Source organism: Pinus tabuliformis, chromosome 2_2 (assembly GCF_031772625.1).
Source record: "Pinus tabuliformis cultivar Carrire ecotype Pingquan chromosome 2_2, CPIR1, whole genome shotgun sequence".
Classification (NCBI taxonomy): domain Eukaryota; kingdom Viridiplantae; phylum Streptophyta; class Pinopsida; order Pinales; family Pinaceae; genus Pinus; species Pinus tabuliformis.
In genome coordinates this window covers 2,939,660-2,956,472 of record NC_142300.1, presented here as the reverse complement: position 1 = coordinate 2,956,472, position 16,813 = coordinate 2,939,660, and the positions used below count along the sequence as shown (strand labels likewise).

Below are 16,813 nucleotides of genomic sequence, written 5' to 3'. Positions count from 1 at the left end.
CTGGCCCACAAACTCTACCTCAGATTGTCTCCAAAATTCTCACGTGGCTATATTTGTGAAACGCGGCTCCCTTTTGATTCAAAATGAGTCGATTCACATCCACCCTTCATAAATCGATCCGTGGCTCTGTGTATGCGCTGACGACAATAGAATCCAGAACTCGACCCTTGGTAAGATAAATAACCACCCCGCAAATAATATTTGGCCTCAATAGACGCGCTCCCCTCAGTCTGGAAAACACGCCATCAAATAGACCGTTCTTCGATCACGAAATGTTTGGATCCTTTTGCAAACACGATAGCTCAAAAAATATAATGGGCCCCTTTTAGGAAATCTAGGATTTTCACAAAGATTGTCGTCACGAATTTCCTCGGACTGCCACGATTTCCGGTTGTAGCGGTCTCCAATCGTATTGTGTGTCACCTTTCAACGATCGAAATATATCTCGGTCCTAATGAATCTAATGCAAAAATTTTGATCATTGAAGCACGGCTAGCCGGAATGCTAATTCAACAATCCTTCTTCATAGCAAAGAGTTTCCTTGCACGCTTGGTGTCTTAGTTAAAAAAAGAATCGACTTCACAAATTAGAGTTTTTTGGCCAACTTTCTTAGCGAAGTAACTTCGAACTTTAATAAATCGAGCTTTAGAAGGTGATGAGAACGCTGAGATGATTAAAAAAATTCGGCCGTCTAGATAAAAGTGAAATAGCAATGGAATTTGGCCCAGAGAGAGCAAGCAATTCAGCGCCAAACAATATGCAATTAAAACTCTTGATTTTCTTTGAGGCTTTTCCTACAATAAAATTACAACTCCAACAAAATGGAAGAATTTCTGCAAATAACCCTGAAACCCTTGAATCATAATAGCGAAAACTAAAAACTGAAAACCCGCACGCTGAGCCAAGAACTTGGCCTTAATACCACTATAATGTCCCAAATGAAGAAAATTTGGAACAACCTTTCAAAAAATTATCATTCACGTAATAGAAGATTGCCATGTAAAATATAACAGATAAAATGCGTGCAAATTCCATAACACGATAAGCAGAAAACAATCTCAACTTTATTATAATATATAAACTGGGGTTTTACATGCTGGAATAACAAAATAACTGAGATAAACTGTCCTCAAACAGATTTTCAACAATGCCACAATCGGCCACCAAAACAGAACTAAAAATCAATAAACTGTAGCCTGTGAACCTTGAATGGATCCACCAATGGAAGAGATGGGTTCTTTCCCACTCTCACTGAATCACCCGAGGGTTTCCATCCTAGGGCTATTGTTGGAGTAGAGCACTGAGTTCTCAATCTCTCAAACAAGAAACAATATCCAATCCAAGATGCCTCCAAATGACCTTCTCCTCCTCTTTTATAGATCTCGTGGATAGATCTCCAAGCCTCTAGAAGCATCTTATTTTATTATTATTCTAGAAGCTCTTCCATTCACTTAATCAAGTGAGATTTTAATTTTATTTTATTTCACTTAAGTCACTTTTGGCCGTTTTTCCCCAATTAATTATTTTTCCTTAATTAAATGACTAATTAAAGTCATTTTTAACTAAGGAGAATGGAAAATCGCCCACAATACTCTCTTTGGCCACTGGAAGTCTCTTCTCAACATCTTCTCGTTCTGGTTCCAACGAGCTATTACACTGGGTGTTCCATCAATTAATCTCCCCGAAAGGCCACCTCCAGCATAATTAATTAAGTTATGCCCAATAATAATGCTGATTGTCGGAATGCGACGAAACGAAAAACAAACTGTGTGGATGATGGAATATGCCCAGCGAATGCCATCAAATCCCATAAAAATCCTCAAAACTCCATCGGGACCCCTGATGACAAAAACCTGCTCCACTGATCTGGCCATCCCTTGTCCTGGAAATCCACCCTGGCTGTACTATGAAGAAGAATAAAATTGGGGACATGACAGAATGTCAAGATCATACAAAATAAAACTCTTGTTGGACTTCAGTATGACATTGATTGATTAATTAACTAAATTAACTAGCTATTGTGAAATTTTGCCAAAAGAGTGTTAACTAACAATCAACCAATTCAATTCACTTTTATGAACTTCAAAAGTGCTGGGAACTATCCAACTGCTTCTTTTCAGACTTGTTCTCAATGGCAGTTCTTATCATACAATGCAGAATTGAACTCCTTTAAGAAAAATAAACCAAAGAAATCTCAATTTTCTGCATAGAGACACAAATTAAGAAAACATCGAGTGAACACAAGCAGGAGGATGGGAAAATTGAAATCGTCGTATGTGTGCCAAACCCCCATTTCAGTGTCCTATTCAATCCATCTGCTATGAGAATCATACTAGTGTTATAAACTAATTTTGATTTCTTAAATCTGTAAAAAATTGTGTTGCAAAAGTCTCCAATTTCTGTCTATTTTTTCTGGGTTTTTCATGTTGTCGAGTTTTCTGAGTTTATGCTTGTCAAGTTTTGCTCTGTTTTTCTCGATTTTGCCAATTTCCTGAGTTGATGATTCCTGCCAGTTTTTCCCAATGCTGAATTTAGTAACACTGACAATGCATTTCCTTAAAATGTTTATTGGTACATAATAAAAGGAAAGAATTTGATAGTCTTTGCTATTCAAACCCCAGAGGGTACAGGCCTTGATGATGTTTTCACATCATTATTCCTAGGCGTTGGGGCAGAAGTTGGAACCAATGTCAGGGCTGTTATTCTGAACAAATTTTTCCAATCTCAAACTATCCCATGAGTTAGGTTCTAGCTCAGTTTGCCCTTGAGAAGCAATCAGCTACTAACAATAATCATTAGATTGCAAATCGATAAAAAATGGTATAATTGCCTACGTATTTTTGTTTATGACATCTGCCAGCTCAACAGTCAAAGGAATTATAGCATAAGTTGGAACCAACATGAGAGCTATATGTTTGTTGTGAGGAAAATATCCAATTCCTATTTCTGTCATCTGTTATGTGCTGGCATAGGTTCATGCAGACAAGCAAGTGTTTGCAAAATCAATGAAAATTTAGTTCAAATGTTTATATGATTTCTAACATTTTCCCGAGTATCTTTGGAAGGAATCTAAACATATTTGGAAATCCATGCCCTGAATGATATTATGTTCCGGTTGAAGACATGGACTGAATTGTTTAATCCATCTTTTTAACAGATGCTCTGAAGGTCCTTGAAGATGGGGATTTACAAACTCTTGGGCTGATGGATTATGATAAAAGATTAACTCACTCCTTTACAGCGCATCCAAAGGTTGATCCTGTTACTGGTAAGTAAAGAAAAATCTGAGGCACAATTATTTATGTTCATTCATGATGTTTGTACACAACAGCACACTTCAAATTTGAGCATGCTATTGGATTTTATTTGATCATGTTGTTTCAATTGGATTGCAGGAGAGATGTTCACATTTGGCTATCAATTTACTCCTCCCTATGTTACTTACCATGTTGTCACAAAGGAGGGGTATATGCTTGATCCGGTTCCCATAACAATTCCTGAACCTGTCATGATGCATGATTTTGCAATAACTGAAAACTATGCGATTTTCATGGATCTTCCTTTGTATTTTCAACCCAAGGTAACTTATGTTGATCAATCAGTCTTGAAACATGTACATATGGTGTGTTCTATTTCATCCGAGCCTAAATTATCTACTAAAACTATATTCTCCTAGTAATTGACAAAGAATGACAACAACATTTTTAATCAAAATGTCGTCATGTAAGAAATGGTCCAATGTTCACTTTGATCGATCAGTCTTGGATCAAGTGTATATGGTGTGTTCCAGTTCATATAAGCGTAAACATTCTGCTAAACTAGGTCCTCCTAGTAATTGAAAAAGAATGAAACCAGCATTCTTAATCAAATGGTTGGAATGTAAGAAAGAACCCTAAGATTATCTATTGGTATTTCAAATAGGCCTAACTGCTGACAGCAATTTCATCTACAAATCTGAACATTGAAATGAAATGAAGTTTCAAAATTGGAGCTGCAGAAAATCTTGTCTCTTTTCATATCTAGCAAAATCAAATATATATTTATTCTCTGCTTAAAGTGTTGTTTACCCATATCTGATGTACTGACTTGTATATCTACCTCAGAATATGGCTAAGGGAAAGTTCGTTCTCTCTTTTGATCAAACTAGAAAAGCTCGTTTTGGAATACTACCCCGATATGCAAAAGACGATGTTCAAATTCGTTGGTTTGAGCTTCCAAACTGTTACATCTTTCATAATGGTAACACTTTGTTGTTGGCAATTTTAATGTTACTTGGATGGCGTTTGGGTATGGTTATGTGTCCAATGATCAATTCTTTTAGTTGTACATAACTATTCTCTTACATTTGCTTCCTCTATTATAATATGCCTGCTTCTTCTTTTTGTCCCCCCCTTTAATTTCAATCATATTTGAATGATTACTTTAGCTTCCATTTTAAACGAGTAGATTTCAGGTTGAGTTCATAGTTTCATGGCATGCTTTTTGTTTTCATCTTTCCATGGCATGCTCTAATTTTAATTGATTATTTGCAGCCAATGCTTGGGAGGACGGTGATGAAGTTGTTCTTTACACTTGTCGATTTCCAGACATTGATCTTGAGATGGCTTCGGGGCCTGTCAGAAAAAGGCTGGGCAACTATCGAAATGAATTGTGGGTGGTTTACCCCAGTACTCTATCTCCCTGAATTAAGAGATGCAAATGGCAGATTTGATGCATACTGTTCTATATCTAAAAATAATTTCGAGAATGCTGTTTTTTTATTCTGCACATCAGATATGAAATGCGTTTCAACCTGAACACTGGAGAAGCTTCACAGAAGAAACTGTCTGAGTCTGCTGTGGATTTTCCACGTATAAATGAAAAGTACATTGGAAGGTGAGAAAACAGCCTCTTGAAATGTAACCATAGAAAGTCATAATATCAAATTTCATATTTAGGATCCTTACGTTTGCATGAATATTTATCCTTTAGATCTGCTCAAATTCTGTCTGTGTATCCCTTCCGGTAAAAGTATTGTAGAACACATCTTGCATATTTCTTCCCAAATTCATCTATAAAAGCTATGTCATGATTATTTTTTCCTTCAATGTTGCCTATAAATGCAGGAAACAACGTTTTGTTTATGGAACTAGACTAGATTCATTGGCTAAAGTGGAAGGAATCGTTAAGTTTGACCTCCAACTTGAACCTGAAGTGGGAAAGGAACAAATTGAGGTTGGAGGCAATGTTAAAGGCATCTTTCAATTCGGTCATGGACGATATGGTTCTGAAGCAATTTTTGTACCAAGAGAATCTGATGTAGAGTTGGAAGAAGATGATGGTTATTTGATATGCTTTGTCCATGATGAGAATACCGGGTATGTATATTTCATACTCCAAGAATTCTTGTAAGTAGGAGAATATACTGGCATTGTACTTATTGGATTGACATAATAGCATTTAAAGATAGAAAGGTGTTTATCATAAAGGCATAAAAAGTTATATGGCTTGCAATTATATCCTACCTATAAATTGGTTTACCAGCCAGATATTTTCGTGATGACAGGAAATCAGAAGTTAACGTGATTGATGCAAAGACAATGTCCTCTGAACCAGTAGCTGTTGTTCCCCTTCCAGCAAGAGTGCCGTATGGGTTCCATGCTTTCTTTGTCACAGAGGTATGAGTAAAACCATAACAGTGATAGTCCATATAGGTACTGTATCTGGTAAGCATTTCATCAACAACGAAAAGAAAAAAACAGAAAACAATATTGGGCTGTGATATGCACTTGAACACAGACGTATTAATAGTGGAGGAAGGATTATTAACTTTGTATTTTAAAAAGAATCTTTTGTTCTTTTAATAAAATTCCGAGGACAAATTTAATCCTTACCTCCTATAAACGAGATTCTACCTCACCAGAAATAAAGAGTTAAGAATGTAGAGCCCCTTAAATTTAAAAATAACAGCAAATTTAGACAATAGGCAAAAAAATTAGGTGATGAAATCCAGTTGTTGAGACCTTAATGCATAAATTAAAAAATATTTGCTTTGTTGAAATGCAAATATACCTGCCTGAAACAAAGAATTAATAGCAAAATGAGAACTACAAGAGAAACAAAAATACAGGTGATTCTCAACATGTCTCTCTAGATGACGAAGATTTCAGTTATCAAGGGTTAGTGATAACAGTCAAATATTGGGGTTAGTGAAAGTTGTCAAATATTGGGGCTGTTGCTGTGAACAAAAGCTCTGTGCTAACCAGACTTAATTTCATCGATTCGACAAATAATGTGTATACTTTCAGTACGAAAACTCATCTTTATCCATCTTTTAGTTTAACCAAGATTTCTGTTGTCCTAATTACATATATTCAGAAACAACTGTCGCTATCTGCAGGGTAGCCTACAGTTTTTTATCCAGAGATGTGTTGGAAAAGGGTGATTTTTTTTGGCCAGTGGTTTTTCCAGCACCAAGAAATCATGATTTTTTTCTCCAACTTAACATCACAATTTTTACTAACAATCATTTTCTTCCGAGAATTTTTTTTCCACAACCCAAGAAATTGGCTACTGGCATAACCCATGAGGTTTAAAGCAATTTTTGGATTTTTGTTGCTTCGTTTGTGTTTCTTGGCTGTTGGAGAAGGAAGGAGGAGGGCTTGTGGTCATCATCAGTCATATTGGAGATAGCTAAACAACCATCATCATCACCATCAAGTATTTTTTAATGGATCAAGGGTTCAGTTTGTTTTGTCAACCAGTGTTGAATCTCCCAATCATAGGTATGTATTAAATCCTGTTAATTTTCTACTGTTCTATGCTGTTACAATCACTTTACCCCAATCTTATCTTCAATAAGCAATCATTTTCAAATCAATTTAATCTTTCTAGTAATAAATAGCAATTGTAGATAGAACAGTAAATGCAATGACAGTCTAAGACAATAAAGAGCAATAAGAGACACCAGATTTGGTCAAAGACCAGGTAAAAACCCACAACGGGGAAAACCCTTTCAATTTCTTCTTTTTATTAGATTGTGATAAAATGTTCAACAAAGAGAGTACAATGATTCAATTCACCATCTAAGAGTCAAAGGTCAACAGATTTGACTTTCCAATGACCAATATCCAAAGCTTCAAGAAATGAGCTCAAAGTAAAATCTGGTCAAAGTCAACAGCAGTCAACAGCAGTCAAAGATGCCCTAACAAGTCATAAGTTAATGGCCAAACAGCCTCCAAAAATCTCGGTCAATCTGCCAGTCAATGCAGCCTTCCAATCTTGTCAAAGATTTGTCAAAACAGTCCCAAAATTCACGATCAAACTTGGTCAATGGAGAGAGAAAGTCTGCAGTCAGGTATGAAGTCAAAGTCTGTGGTCAACTGCAGTCAAAGTGCCCAGAAATTCTCGATCTCTGTGCCAAAGAATTCAGCCTCCAAAACTAGTCCAAAATGCAAGTCAAATCAAGTCAAACTGTGCCCGATCTCAAAAAGTCAATGCTGGTCAATGATTTTCAGCCCAATCAAGTGTCCTCTCAAATGTGTGAAAGAGACCTGCAATTTTTCAGATGTACAAACCTCCAAGAGAAAAAGAAATGAATACGTGAGATGTGTGTCCAAATGAGGTACTAATGAGCTATATTTATACTATATAGGCATTGGAGGAGACCCAGTTTGTATTTAAAGCCGCTCTGAACTTTTGTGCACTTTTGGGTTTTCATATTAAAAATAAATTTTTCCTTGACCAAATTAAATTCTTCCAAGGGCGAAGAGGGTCTTCTCCGGATGAGGAAGGTTGTCCAAATGAGGGAATTTATTCATGAGCTGCCAAATTAACACTCCCTCTCAATTAGGGAGAAATTTCCGACTGCATCATATGTCTCATCTCAAATGTCTCGTCATCAAGTCAAATGTTGTCTCTGCTCATCTCTGCTGAACACTCTCGAATCTAAAAGAAGAAGAGTTTGACATCATAGGGGAGTTCAAGCTACCACCCTCTATCCAAAGGACAATATGCAGGATATGACTTACCATGAGGTAAGGATCACAACTATCCTATTGTTTGTTGATCTTCCCAACTTGACCCTCAAGAGTCAGTGGTAGAACACCCGCATCCACTACTTTGGGAGGAGATACAAACTTACCATGAAAGTTAAGGATTAGACATGTTGTCACTCAAATTGTACAAACACCGAGACAACGACTCAGGTCGAGGGCTGTCACTGTGATCCCCAAGCTCTCCATTCTAGCTATCTCCCAACAACAAGCTATGGGGGGTAGACCCTATGGAAATGAGATGATGAAGGACAAGTTGGGAACCAACGAGTCTGGGAGACACAGTTGAGTGGCCTAGCTACCTGGTTAAATTTAGCAAGATTTTAAGGATTAGATTAAATTTATATTTGAGACCAATGCCTTATGGAGTCAACACTCTTGCTTGTTATAAAATTGAGACCAAGTAACTGGATGGACAACTGTTGCTTGGATGTTTCACTAACTTATATGAAATGCAAATCCTAAGACCTAGGTGAGATGCAAAGATCTTGGTTATTTTTAATTAAATGCCTAATCTAAGTATGACCTTCCCTTAACTATTTTGAAGCTAGGCTCCAAGGTAGGTTGTGGGAAGGAGGCCAACAGGAAGCAAGCAAAGGCTTGATTAACAATACCTTCTATTAGACTCCTATCACCCGTTGCCTTCGGCGCTACGGAGACTGCGGCTTTGACAACTGCAAGGTCACCGTGTTAACCACCGAAGAGTTGCTAAGCCCCTCAAGCTAGATGAGAAGGGTGGCCCTAAAGGTCTATCAACCAAGCTTATGCTTGGAGGTAAGTTATTACTGCAACTAAACTTAGGATGCAATGCAAGGATGGAGAGTGAGTCTTAGGTTAAGATTTGCTTAATGATTAAGTACTTAAGCTATGATTAAATCTTGAATTAAGGAAACAAGTACTTGACAATGATATTCAAAAGACAATCTTAACCATAAGAGAATGTGCCAAATTAACAAGATGTGCCCAACAAAATAAACGATTTATCAATATGCTCAAGATAGCAACAATATAAGCCAATAGTAACAATTAGAGCACCTTTCTATTAGAACACTTAGCCAACGATTATTAGACAATGTAACCAATGTTCCTTAGTCAAATTAGAAATGCCAATGACCATTCAACTTAAGAGATGCTCAATTAAAACAAGAAGACTCACAAATCCCTAGATCTTAAAGTGCCAATGTAAAGTTATCTTTCAATAAGATATATTAGCAATGAAACAAGAATGAGAGTTATACCAAGGCTCTTGTACCAATTAGAATGATGAAGACCATTAAATCTCAAAAGACAAATGATGTAAAACAAGATGCTCAACAAGATATTCTCTATCCAATGTTAACAATCTTATGAATCAATGAAAGCACTTAGAGCCACTTATGATATTCAAATTCCAAATGACATAAATGAGAAACTTAGGATAACAATAGGCTACTTATGTTCCAATGATAAAGGAGCAGCAAATGAGTATATGACAACAGCGAGCGATTTTTATGTCAAAATGTCAAAATATTCCAAATTGCTTATTTCTTTTTCTTTGCATAGACTAGAGAGAAAACAGAGAAAAACATACTTGTGCCACTGATGTATTTCAGACCTATGTTGATCCGGATTTAAACAGGAAAACAACAAATTACATATATAACCATAAATACAGAGATGCAGCAAAAATAACACTTCATTTCATTATTATCAAATACTGAAATATGCTTACAAACAGAATGGAAATAAGACTTGCTCGGGCGATGGTAGCTTATCTCTGAGAAGAGATGTGGCGGGTACATGCCTTTGAACTGTGTTACAATGAGGCTCAAAGGCCTATTTATTATTGAGAAACAATAGAAAACCCTAAACATCCAAAAACCTAACTCTAGGAAATGAAGCGCCAAACTATGGGCCCTATTTGGGTAAATTGGTACATCAACTGCTCGGGGTCGTAACTTTGGCATACGATCTTCGTTTGACGCGCACAATACCTCATTAGAAAGATCTATCCGATTTCCCCAAAAAACGTTGTTTAGGGCCTCAAAACGGCTCCGGAAGTTTAGTACCCGAAAAATTGCCAAAAATAGTAAATTGTGCTACAAATAAGGAAACTGAAAAACTGAAAGAAACAATGGTGGGGATCTAGGCGAGTGACCACCAATATCCACCTGGACCATTCCTCCCCCCTTAGGAAGTAATGGTCCCCATTGCATTGAGTTCCTCCATGCGATGAGGAAACTTTTGCTAAACTTGGTCCCTGGTGAGCCACTTGCCCTGGTGAAGGAGTTGGCCTGCTTTGACAACTCGATATAGTTGGATCCTTTGGTGTCGTGTGTTCTTGATCTACGTGTCCATGATCTGATTAGTTGTGGCTTGTTCCATGTAGTTTGAATTTAACTCTGTAGGTTTGAGTTGTTCTGCAATGTTTGATGTGTCCATTAATGGTGGGAAGTATGGTCGAAGGCGGTCCACATTGAACACTAGGTGCAGGCCAAGGAATGGGGGAATGTTGAGCTTAAGCGCATTGTCTCCCATAGCCTTGGTAATGTTGTAAGGACCATATCCAAGTGGTCTGAGTTTTCGATAGGCTCCGGTAAGGCGTTCCTTCTGCAAATGAAACCAAACTTTGTCGCCCACCTGAAACTTGTGTGGCACCCGATGTTGATCATGTTGCTGCTTGTACTTGGCATTTGATTTCTCCAGAATGTCGTGGACCTGCTGGCGGATGTGTTGGATGTGCTCAATGAAGCCGTTTGCCTTGTCGACTTTGGACTGGACATGAGCTGAATCCGCCTGAGTAGCAAATAATGGTATGGCCACATTAATGGAACATAGTGGTTGGAATCCCAAGCCCACCTGAAAAGGGTTGTGGCCATTCGAGTTGTGGAGAGCCCGGTTATAGCTGTGCGGGACATAGGAAAGGCTCTCATCCCATGTGCGTAGATGCTTTGAGTTGTACATGCACAGAATGTGTACGATCATCCTGTTGACGACCTCTGTCTGGCCATCAATTTGGGGATGGAAAGCTGTGGACTTAGTGAGCTTGGTGTCCAGCATCGACCAGAAACTGGACCAAGATGTACTGAGGAACTTGTTGTCCCGATCTGAGATGATAGACTGTGGGATCCCAAAGTGTACCCACACTCATTCAAAGAAGAGTTTAGCAGTGGCTTCTACTGTGATATTCTTCTTGCAGGCCGCCATAATGGCCATCTTCAAGAATTTGTTAACGACCACAAAAACACAGTCGTTGCCATGCTTAGTAGAAGGAAGGCTCGACATGTAATCCATGGATATAGATTCCCAAGGTCAACTAGGGGTAGGCAGCGGAGTATAGAGGCCTTGCTTCTTGATGGTTGGTTTGGCAATGGCACAGGTAGTGCGAGATCTAATGTACTTCCCAACATCCTGTTGAAGATTCGGCCAATAGAAATACTTCTGCAGTACTGCCACTGTTTTCTTGACCCCGAAATGCAAACGCCTTTTGTTGAGATTCAGACCAAAAGAATTTTGTTTTTGCTCCTCCCTTGGTGACTTGACTCAAGGGCCAAGTGATATGAGAGAACCCCAACACGAACTTGCGGTAGAAATTGGCAAGACCCAAAAAGCTACAGAACTCTGTCAGAGTGGTTGGGGCTGGCCAATCCCAAATGACTTGGATCTTGGCTAGATCCACATGCACCCCACGTTCATCAATAATGTATCATAGATACTGAACCTGGGTGTTGGCCGGATAAATCGATCTTGTGGACAAGGTCGATCTCCCTGGTATCAAAAGATATTTAGCAACAAGCAGACAAACAAATCTATCTTTCTCTAAACATATGCGATTCATAAATAAAAACTATAGAGGTGTTTAGACCCTACCTTAAGTCCAACGCTAGTTTGTAGCAGCCATCCTTCAACCGTCCGAAAGAGTTTCCTTTTGAGAACCTGCAATCACAAACAAGCAAACATCAAATAACACCTACATAGCTAATATCATAAATCATGTTCATTATGGTGATCAAGGAATCCATAAAATAAACCATAAAACAACAGCTTATTGAGAAAAACAAACTTATTTGTATTAACTTTGAAGTAGAAGAACCTTACAACCTTTTCAGCCTTGATGTTGAACAAGCTCTTCCCAAGGTCCGAAACAGGAATCTCCTTTACTTTGACAAGCCTTACACTCTTCCAAATGAGATCAAAGAGGTATGTAATCTCTCCTCATAAAAGCTTAATTAAGAAGACTAAGTTCCAGCAACATTTCACCTCAAAAATATTTAGCTTTTTCCCTCCCAAGTAACTAGCCCAATGCTTCATTTTGTAGTGCAGAGGAAGGAGGTTACAGGTCCACCTATGAAGGGATAGAGTCCTCCTTCAAAGGAATAAGCTCCTCACATCAAGGGGTTAGCTCTTTAAGGTATGGGATGCATGAACCTTAAGGGAGCGAACTTGCCACCTCAAGATTCCTTCCAGAAGCTTCTAGAAATGATTCAAAGTGAGTTTTTAAGAATATACTTACGCCTTTTTAACTTTTACAGGGGTCTGCACCCATAACACAGAGACAGAGCGGTCAGGTGCGCAGGAGACATGACCTTCAGGTGCGGGACCGCAGGTAATTCTAAAAGAAAGTGTGGAACCAGAGTTTTAGAGACTTTTAAGGAATTTCTCTTATTTTCAAAGCTTGATATGAAGAATTGAGGCTTAAGACTTGCAAAGGAGGAAAGTATGAGTGGTAATGGACTCACACAGATTGCAGAATGTTAAGGTGACAATTTTTTGTGCAACAGATTGCTCCCTAAAGTGCAAAGTCTGTAATAAATGAAGATAGAGTTTGTCATCTATGAAGAGTGAAGTACTTTATCATTTCAAGGATCATCCTGTGGACACCCCAGTCGGAACCTGTAAAAACATTCAATGCAAAATATATATATATATATGTGAACATATCATCACTGAGGTAGGCATTCCCATACTCAGATTAAAACTGACTAGAAAACTGACTAAACTGTTCTGATACAGGAATGATTTTGTAATACACCAAGAGTATAGACATATGTAGACATAGTATGGGCACAACCATCTGTTTATGAATAGTCCACTGTATAATGAATAACAAAATTCCTCGTAGCCTGGATGGTAGAAACTAGATCCAGGGTCTTGATTTCTGCTTCCCGAACTAGTACGATTCTATCCATGTGAATGAATGTGTTGAAGTCGAACATGGTAGAAACCACTTGATTACCAGTCAATGATGTGAACTGTTAACAAGTGTGAGAGAAACCACCAGTAATGTCAATGGCTCTCAAAGTACTCAGTACAATCCATGAAATGTGAATAAATGAGTTGATGTCGAACATGTCATAGAATCCTTTGATCGAAGGTCAATGATGCAACCTATCGTCGAAAGCAAGAAACCTACCATTAGGGCATGCAGATTTCAAGGTATTGATGATTTCTAGATCATCTTTCTAGATAATGAGCTGAAGTCGATAGAAAGCGATCTATCGTAGGCAAGCCCACAACATGAAATCATAGATCAAGTTTTGAAGAAATATATTTGGCAAGGACTAACTCAGGGATGGTCAAAATGGATGACAGATATTTTGCAGATGAATGGTTTGTTTGAACTGACCTCTTGAACACATAACGACACTGCAGATGGTTTGATGACAATTGACCCAAAGCTAATACCCAGAATCCAGTTGAAGACTTTCAATATGGTTTGATTAACTGTTAGGCAAAGGATTTCCCAACCCAGGTGAACAAAAAGTTTCGTGTTCAAGAGTGGTTAACTGTTTTTCTAAAACACAAAGTGTAACAAACAAGTTCATTTTTCTCTCTTTTCCCCCACCATTTTTGGCACGTACCTCTTTATTTTTGACAAGCTTGAGGAGGATAACATTTGCTTGTTTATAAGCTCATCCTTTGGATGAGTCCAACTTAGTTTAAAATTCGAACCCTAAGGAGGAGTGGTTTGTTCCTGTTTAAAATTGAACAGGTCCTTTACTGTTAAATTTTAACGAGTCTAGTATAGGAAAAACTCGGTGTTTTTCAATTTTAGGGAGTCAGAAGAAAAACTTAAGAAAACTCCATGGGTGTCATTTTTCGTAAATTTGTCTCTCGAGCCCGAAAAAGTATAAAATAATACTCGAGAGAATCGCTTGACCATTACGATCAAGGAGCATTTTTCATAATTAGTGGCTCCAATCCGAAAAAGTAAAAAAGTGATCGAAGACACGTCGTTTTATAATCAATATCGAATTTGCAATGACAAAAGTCCGACGATCTTTTCATGTTTATACGGTCATAAAAGAGCTGTAAGTGGACCGCCTTTTTATTCTGTTTAACGAGTTAAAAGGGAAAAACATGGCAATCTTTTCATATTTTACGAGTCAGAAAAGAGCTTAAAGAGGACTCGTCTTAGAGGAACAAGTGGTATAAAGGGTAGCAACTGGTTCCGGCAATGGTGGAACTGCTCAAAACATGTAATGGTTAAGAGGCTGGCTAACAAAACCACTCATCGCTGCGGTCCCTCGGAAAGGAAAAACAACCAAGTGAAAGCATATGATCAGCCAAAGAGATGGTGGCGATGGAATGAAAACAACGAAGGCTCATCTAACAGAATTTAGCGGATAAAAACTTCAATCACAAGATGTAAATCAGGTATGGGTTCATTTTTACACAAGCTTGAACCACAGAGAACTCTGCTTGGATTCAGTTTCATGTTTACACAAGCTTGAAACGAAAAACTATGCTTGTTATAAGTTCGCATGCCCCCAGCATAATGACTCAAAACGAGTTACATGCCCCCAAAGCTTCATTGCATTCAACGAGGTGGATGGAATGAAGGTTCACTTTTGAGGGAGTTGTTTCATTTTTTAATGAGGTTGACACAGTAAAAGAACTATCCTCATAACCCGTGTTTCATTTTTTAACGAGCTTGACACAAGACAAGGAACTATGCTCCACGATCCTTGTTTCATTTTTTAACGAGCTTGACACAAGACAAGGAACTATGCTTATACTCCTTGTTTCATTTTTTAACGAGCTTGACACAAGACAAGGAACTATGCTCCAGACATCCGGTTTCATTTTTTAACGAGGTTGACACAGGAACAAAACTATCCTCGAGATTGGTCAGGAATCAGAAAATGACTGTAAAGCCTGATATGCAATTTCAAAGGGACTCATAGGCATCGCGCCATGAAATGAATCCACCTCAGAATCGGAAGGTACGATCCGAGGATCATCAAAAGTAACAGTATTCGATGAAATCATATGAATATTTGCAATAGAAGGCGATACGTTAGGAGGAGGGAAGGAAAAAGTTCCTAGTAAACCAGAATCTTTAATCAAACCTACCCCAACATCCTTGTAAGGGATAGTCGTTTTACCGACGTGCTGAACGCTATCTGAAGAGGCTGGGTTGGATGAGAAATAACTCAGCTGGTCTATCGTAACGATCTTTCCGTTATGAGGAAACTTAATAAGCCGAAAGACCGATGAAACAATAATAGTCATAGCATAAGACCAACTGCGACCCAGGAGAAGGTTGTAATCTAGAGGGGCATCAACCACTTCCACATCTAGATTTACAGTTTTGCCTTCAACCCCTATAGGTAAATCTTCCAAAATACCAAAAGGATGGAACCCTCGGCCATCAAAAGCCTTTAGAATTGTCGAAGACTGATTGAGTGTGGGAGAACCAAGCGATTTCCAACACTGGATCGACATAATACATGTAGAAGCCCCTTCATCAATCATAGTCCGAAAGCAAGGTCTGTTTTTGACTAACACTGGAATCTGGAAAGCCATTTGATGAGGGAGGCGGGGTGTACTATTCTCTAAATCGAAGATTATTAGGTTCAAATCCTGAATATCGACAGCTCCTATAGCAGACAATAGTAATTTACACTGTGCTGGGCATGATTGCAGCACTTCCAAAACCGACATTGCTGAAGGGGCAATGGCCAAGTCTTCAACAATGTTATAATTCTGAGCAGCTCTCGTATGTGGATTGAAAGCTGATTTCCGAAATATACCTTTAGCAGGCGGTTTGATTACTAAGTCAGAGTTGGGTTCCTTGATCTGTAATGGATCGAAACCAGGAGGAGGTGAAGTTGATGTGTTTGAATTAGAAGATTCTGCTTCTTTACCATCAACAGGATTTTTACTACCATAATCTTGTGATCGCGTCGCAATCCTGACATGAGACATCATCATAATGGGTTCTTCCAAGGTATTCGAGGAAGAAGCATCCACCTTACTATCTTGAGTAGGAAAAGGATCCTTCAAGACAACAGGCGTTTGAGAACCTTTAACGAATTTTGAAAACTCTGCTCGATATGGGCATTCTTTGGTAAAATGATCCTCGTCGCAAATGAAACAAGGATAGCGAGGTTTTCGTTTTTCATCAATAGATTCATTTTTATTTGTTTTATCTTTTGAATTTTGATTGTTTTTGTTCTTCCCCTTCTCTTTACTACCGGATTTGGTTGTAGATGAATCTACGACATGGACGTCGGCAGAAACTTCAGCAGAAGAATCTCCTTTCGGGGAATCAGGTAAAGTTATTGTAGGAGAAGAATTCTTTGAAGATTTCTTCTTGCTTTTAATACTAACTGAACCAATCATACCATCAGCGGCATGAGACCCTGAAGGAGCTGTAGTTTTTGGAAGATTAGGATTTTTTCGTGTAAATTACCTGACTGCGTATAAACGAGGTCAAGGTACTGAGCTTGAGAAATGACTTGCTCTTCAGTGACAACTCCTACCTTAGCTACATCTTCAGTGATTTTAGGTAACAA

At 38.3% G+C, this 16,813-nt stretch overlaps 1 protein-coding gene across 2 annotated transcripts in view; it reads left to right on the top strand.

Annotated features, from left to right (window-relative positions):
• CCD1 (carotenoid cleavage dioxygenase 1) overlaps positions 1-16,813 on the top strand; it is a 232,008-nt gene that overhangs the window by 140,750 nt on the left and 74,445 nt on the right. For both annotated transcript variants that reach the window (XM_089404145.1, XM_089404146.1), the window contains 7 exons: positions 3,158-3,268; positions 3,396-3,580; positions 4,104-4,239; positions 4,533-4,650; positions 4,774-4,875; positions 5,106-5,357; positions 5,546-5,657. In XM_089404145.1, the coding sequence (XP_089260271.1) occupies positions 3,158-3,268; positions 3,396-3,580; positions 4,104-4,239; positions 4,533-4,650; positions 4,774-4,875; positions 5,106-5,357; positions 5,546-5,657 (1,016 nt within the window). The remainder of the gene's footprint in view (positions 1-3,157; positions 3,269-3,395; positions 3,581-4,103; positions 4,240-4,532; positions 4,651-4,773; positions 4,876-5,105; positions 5,358-5,545; positions 5,658-16,813) is intronic.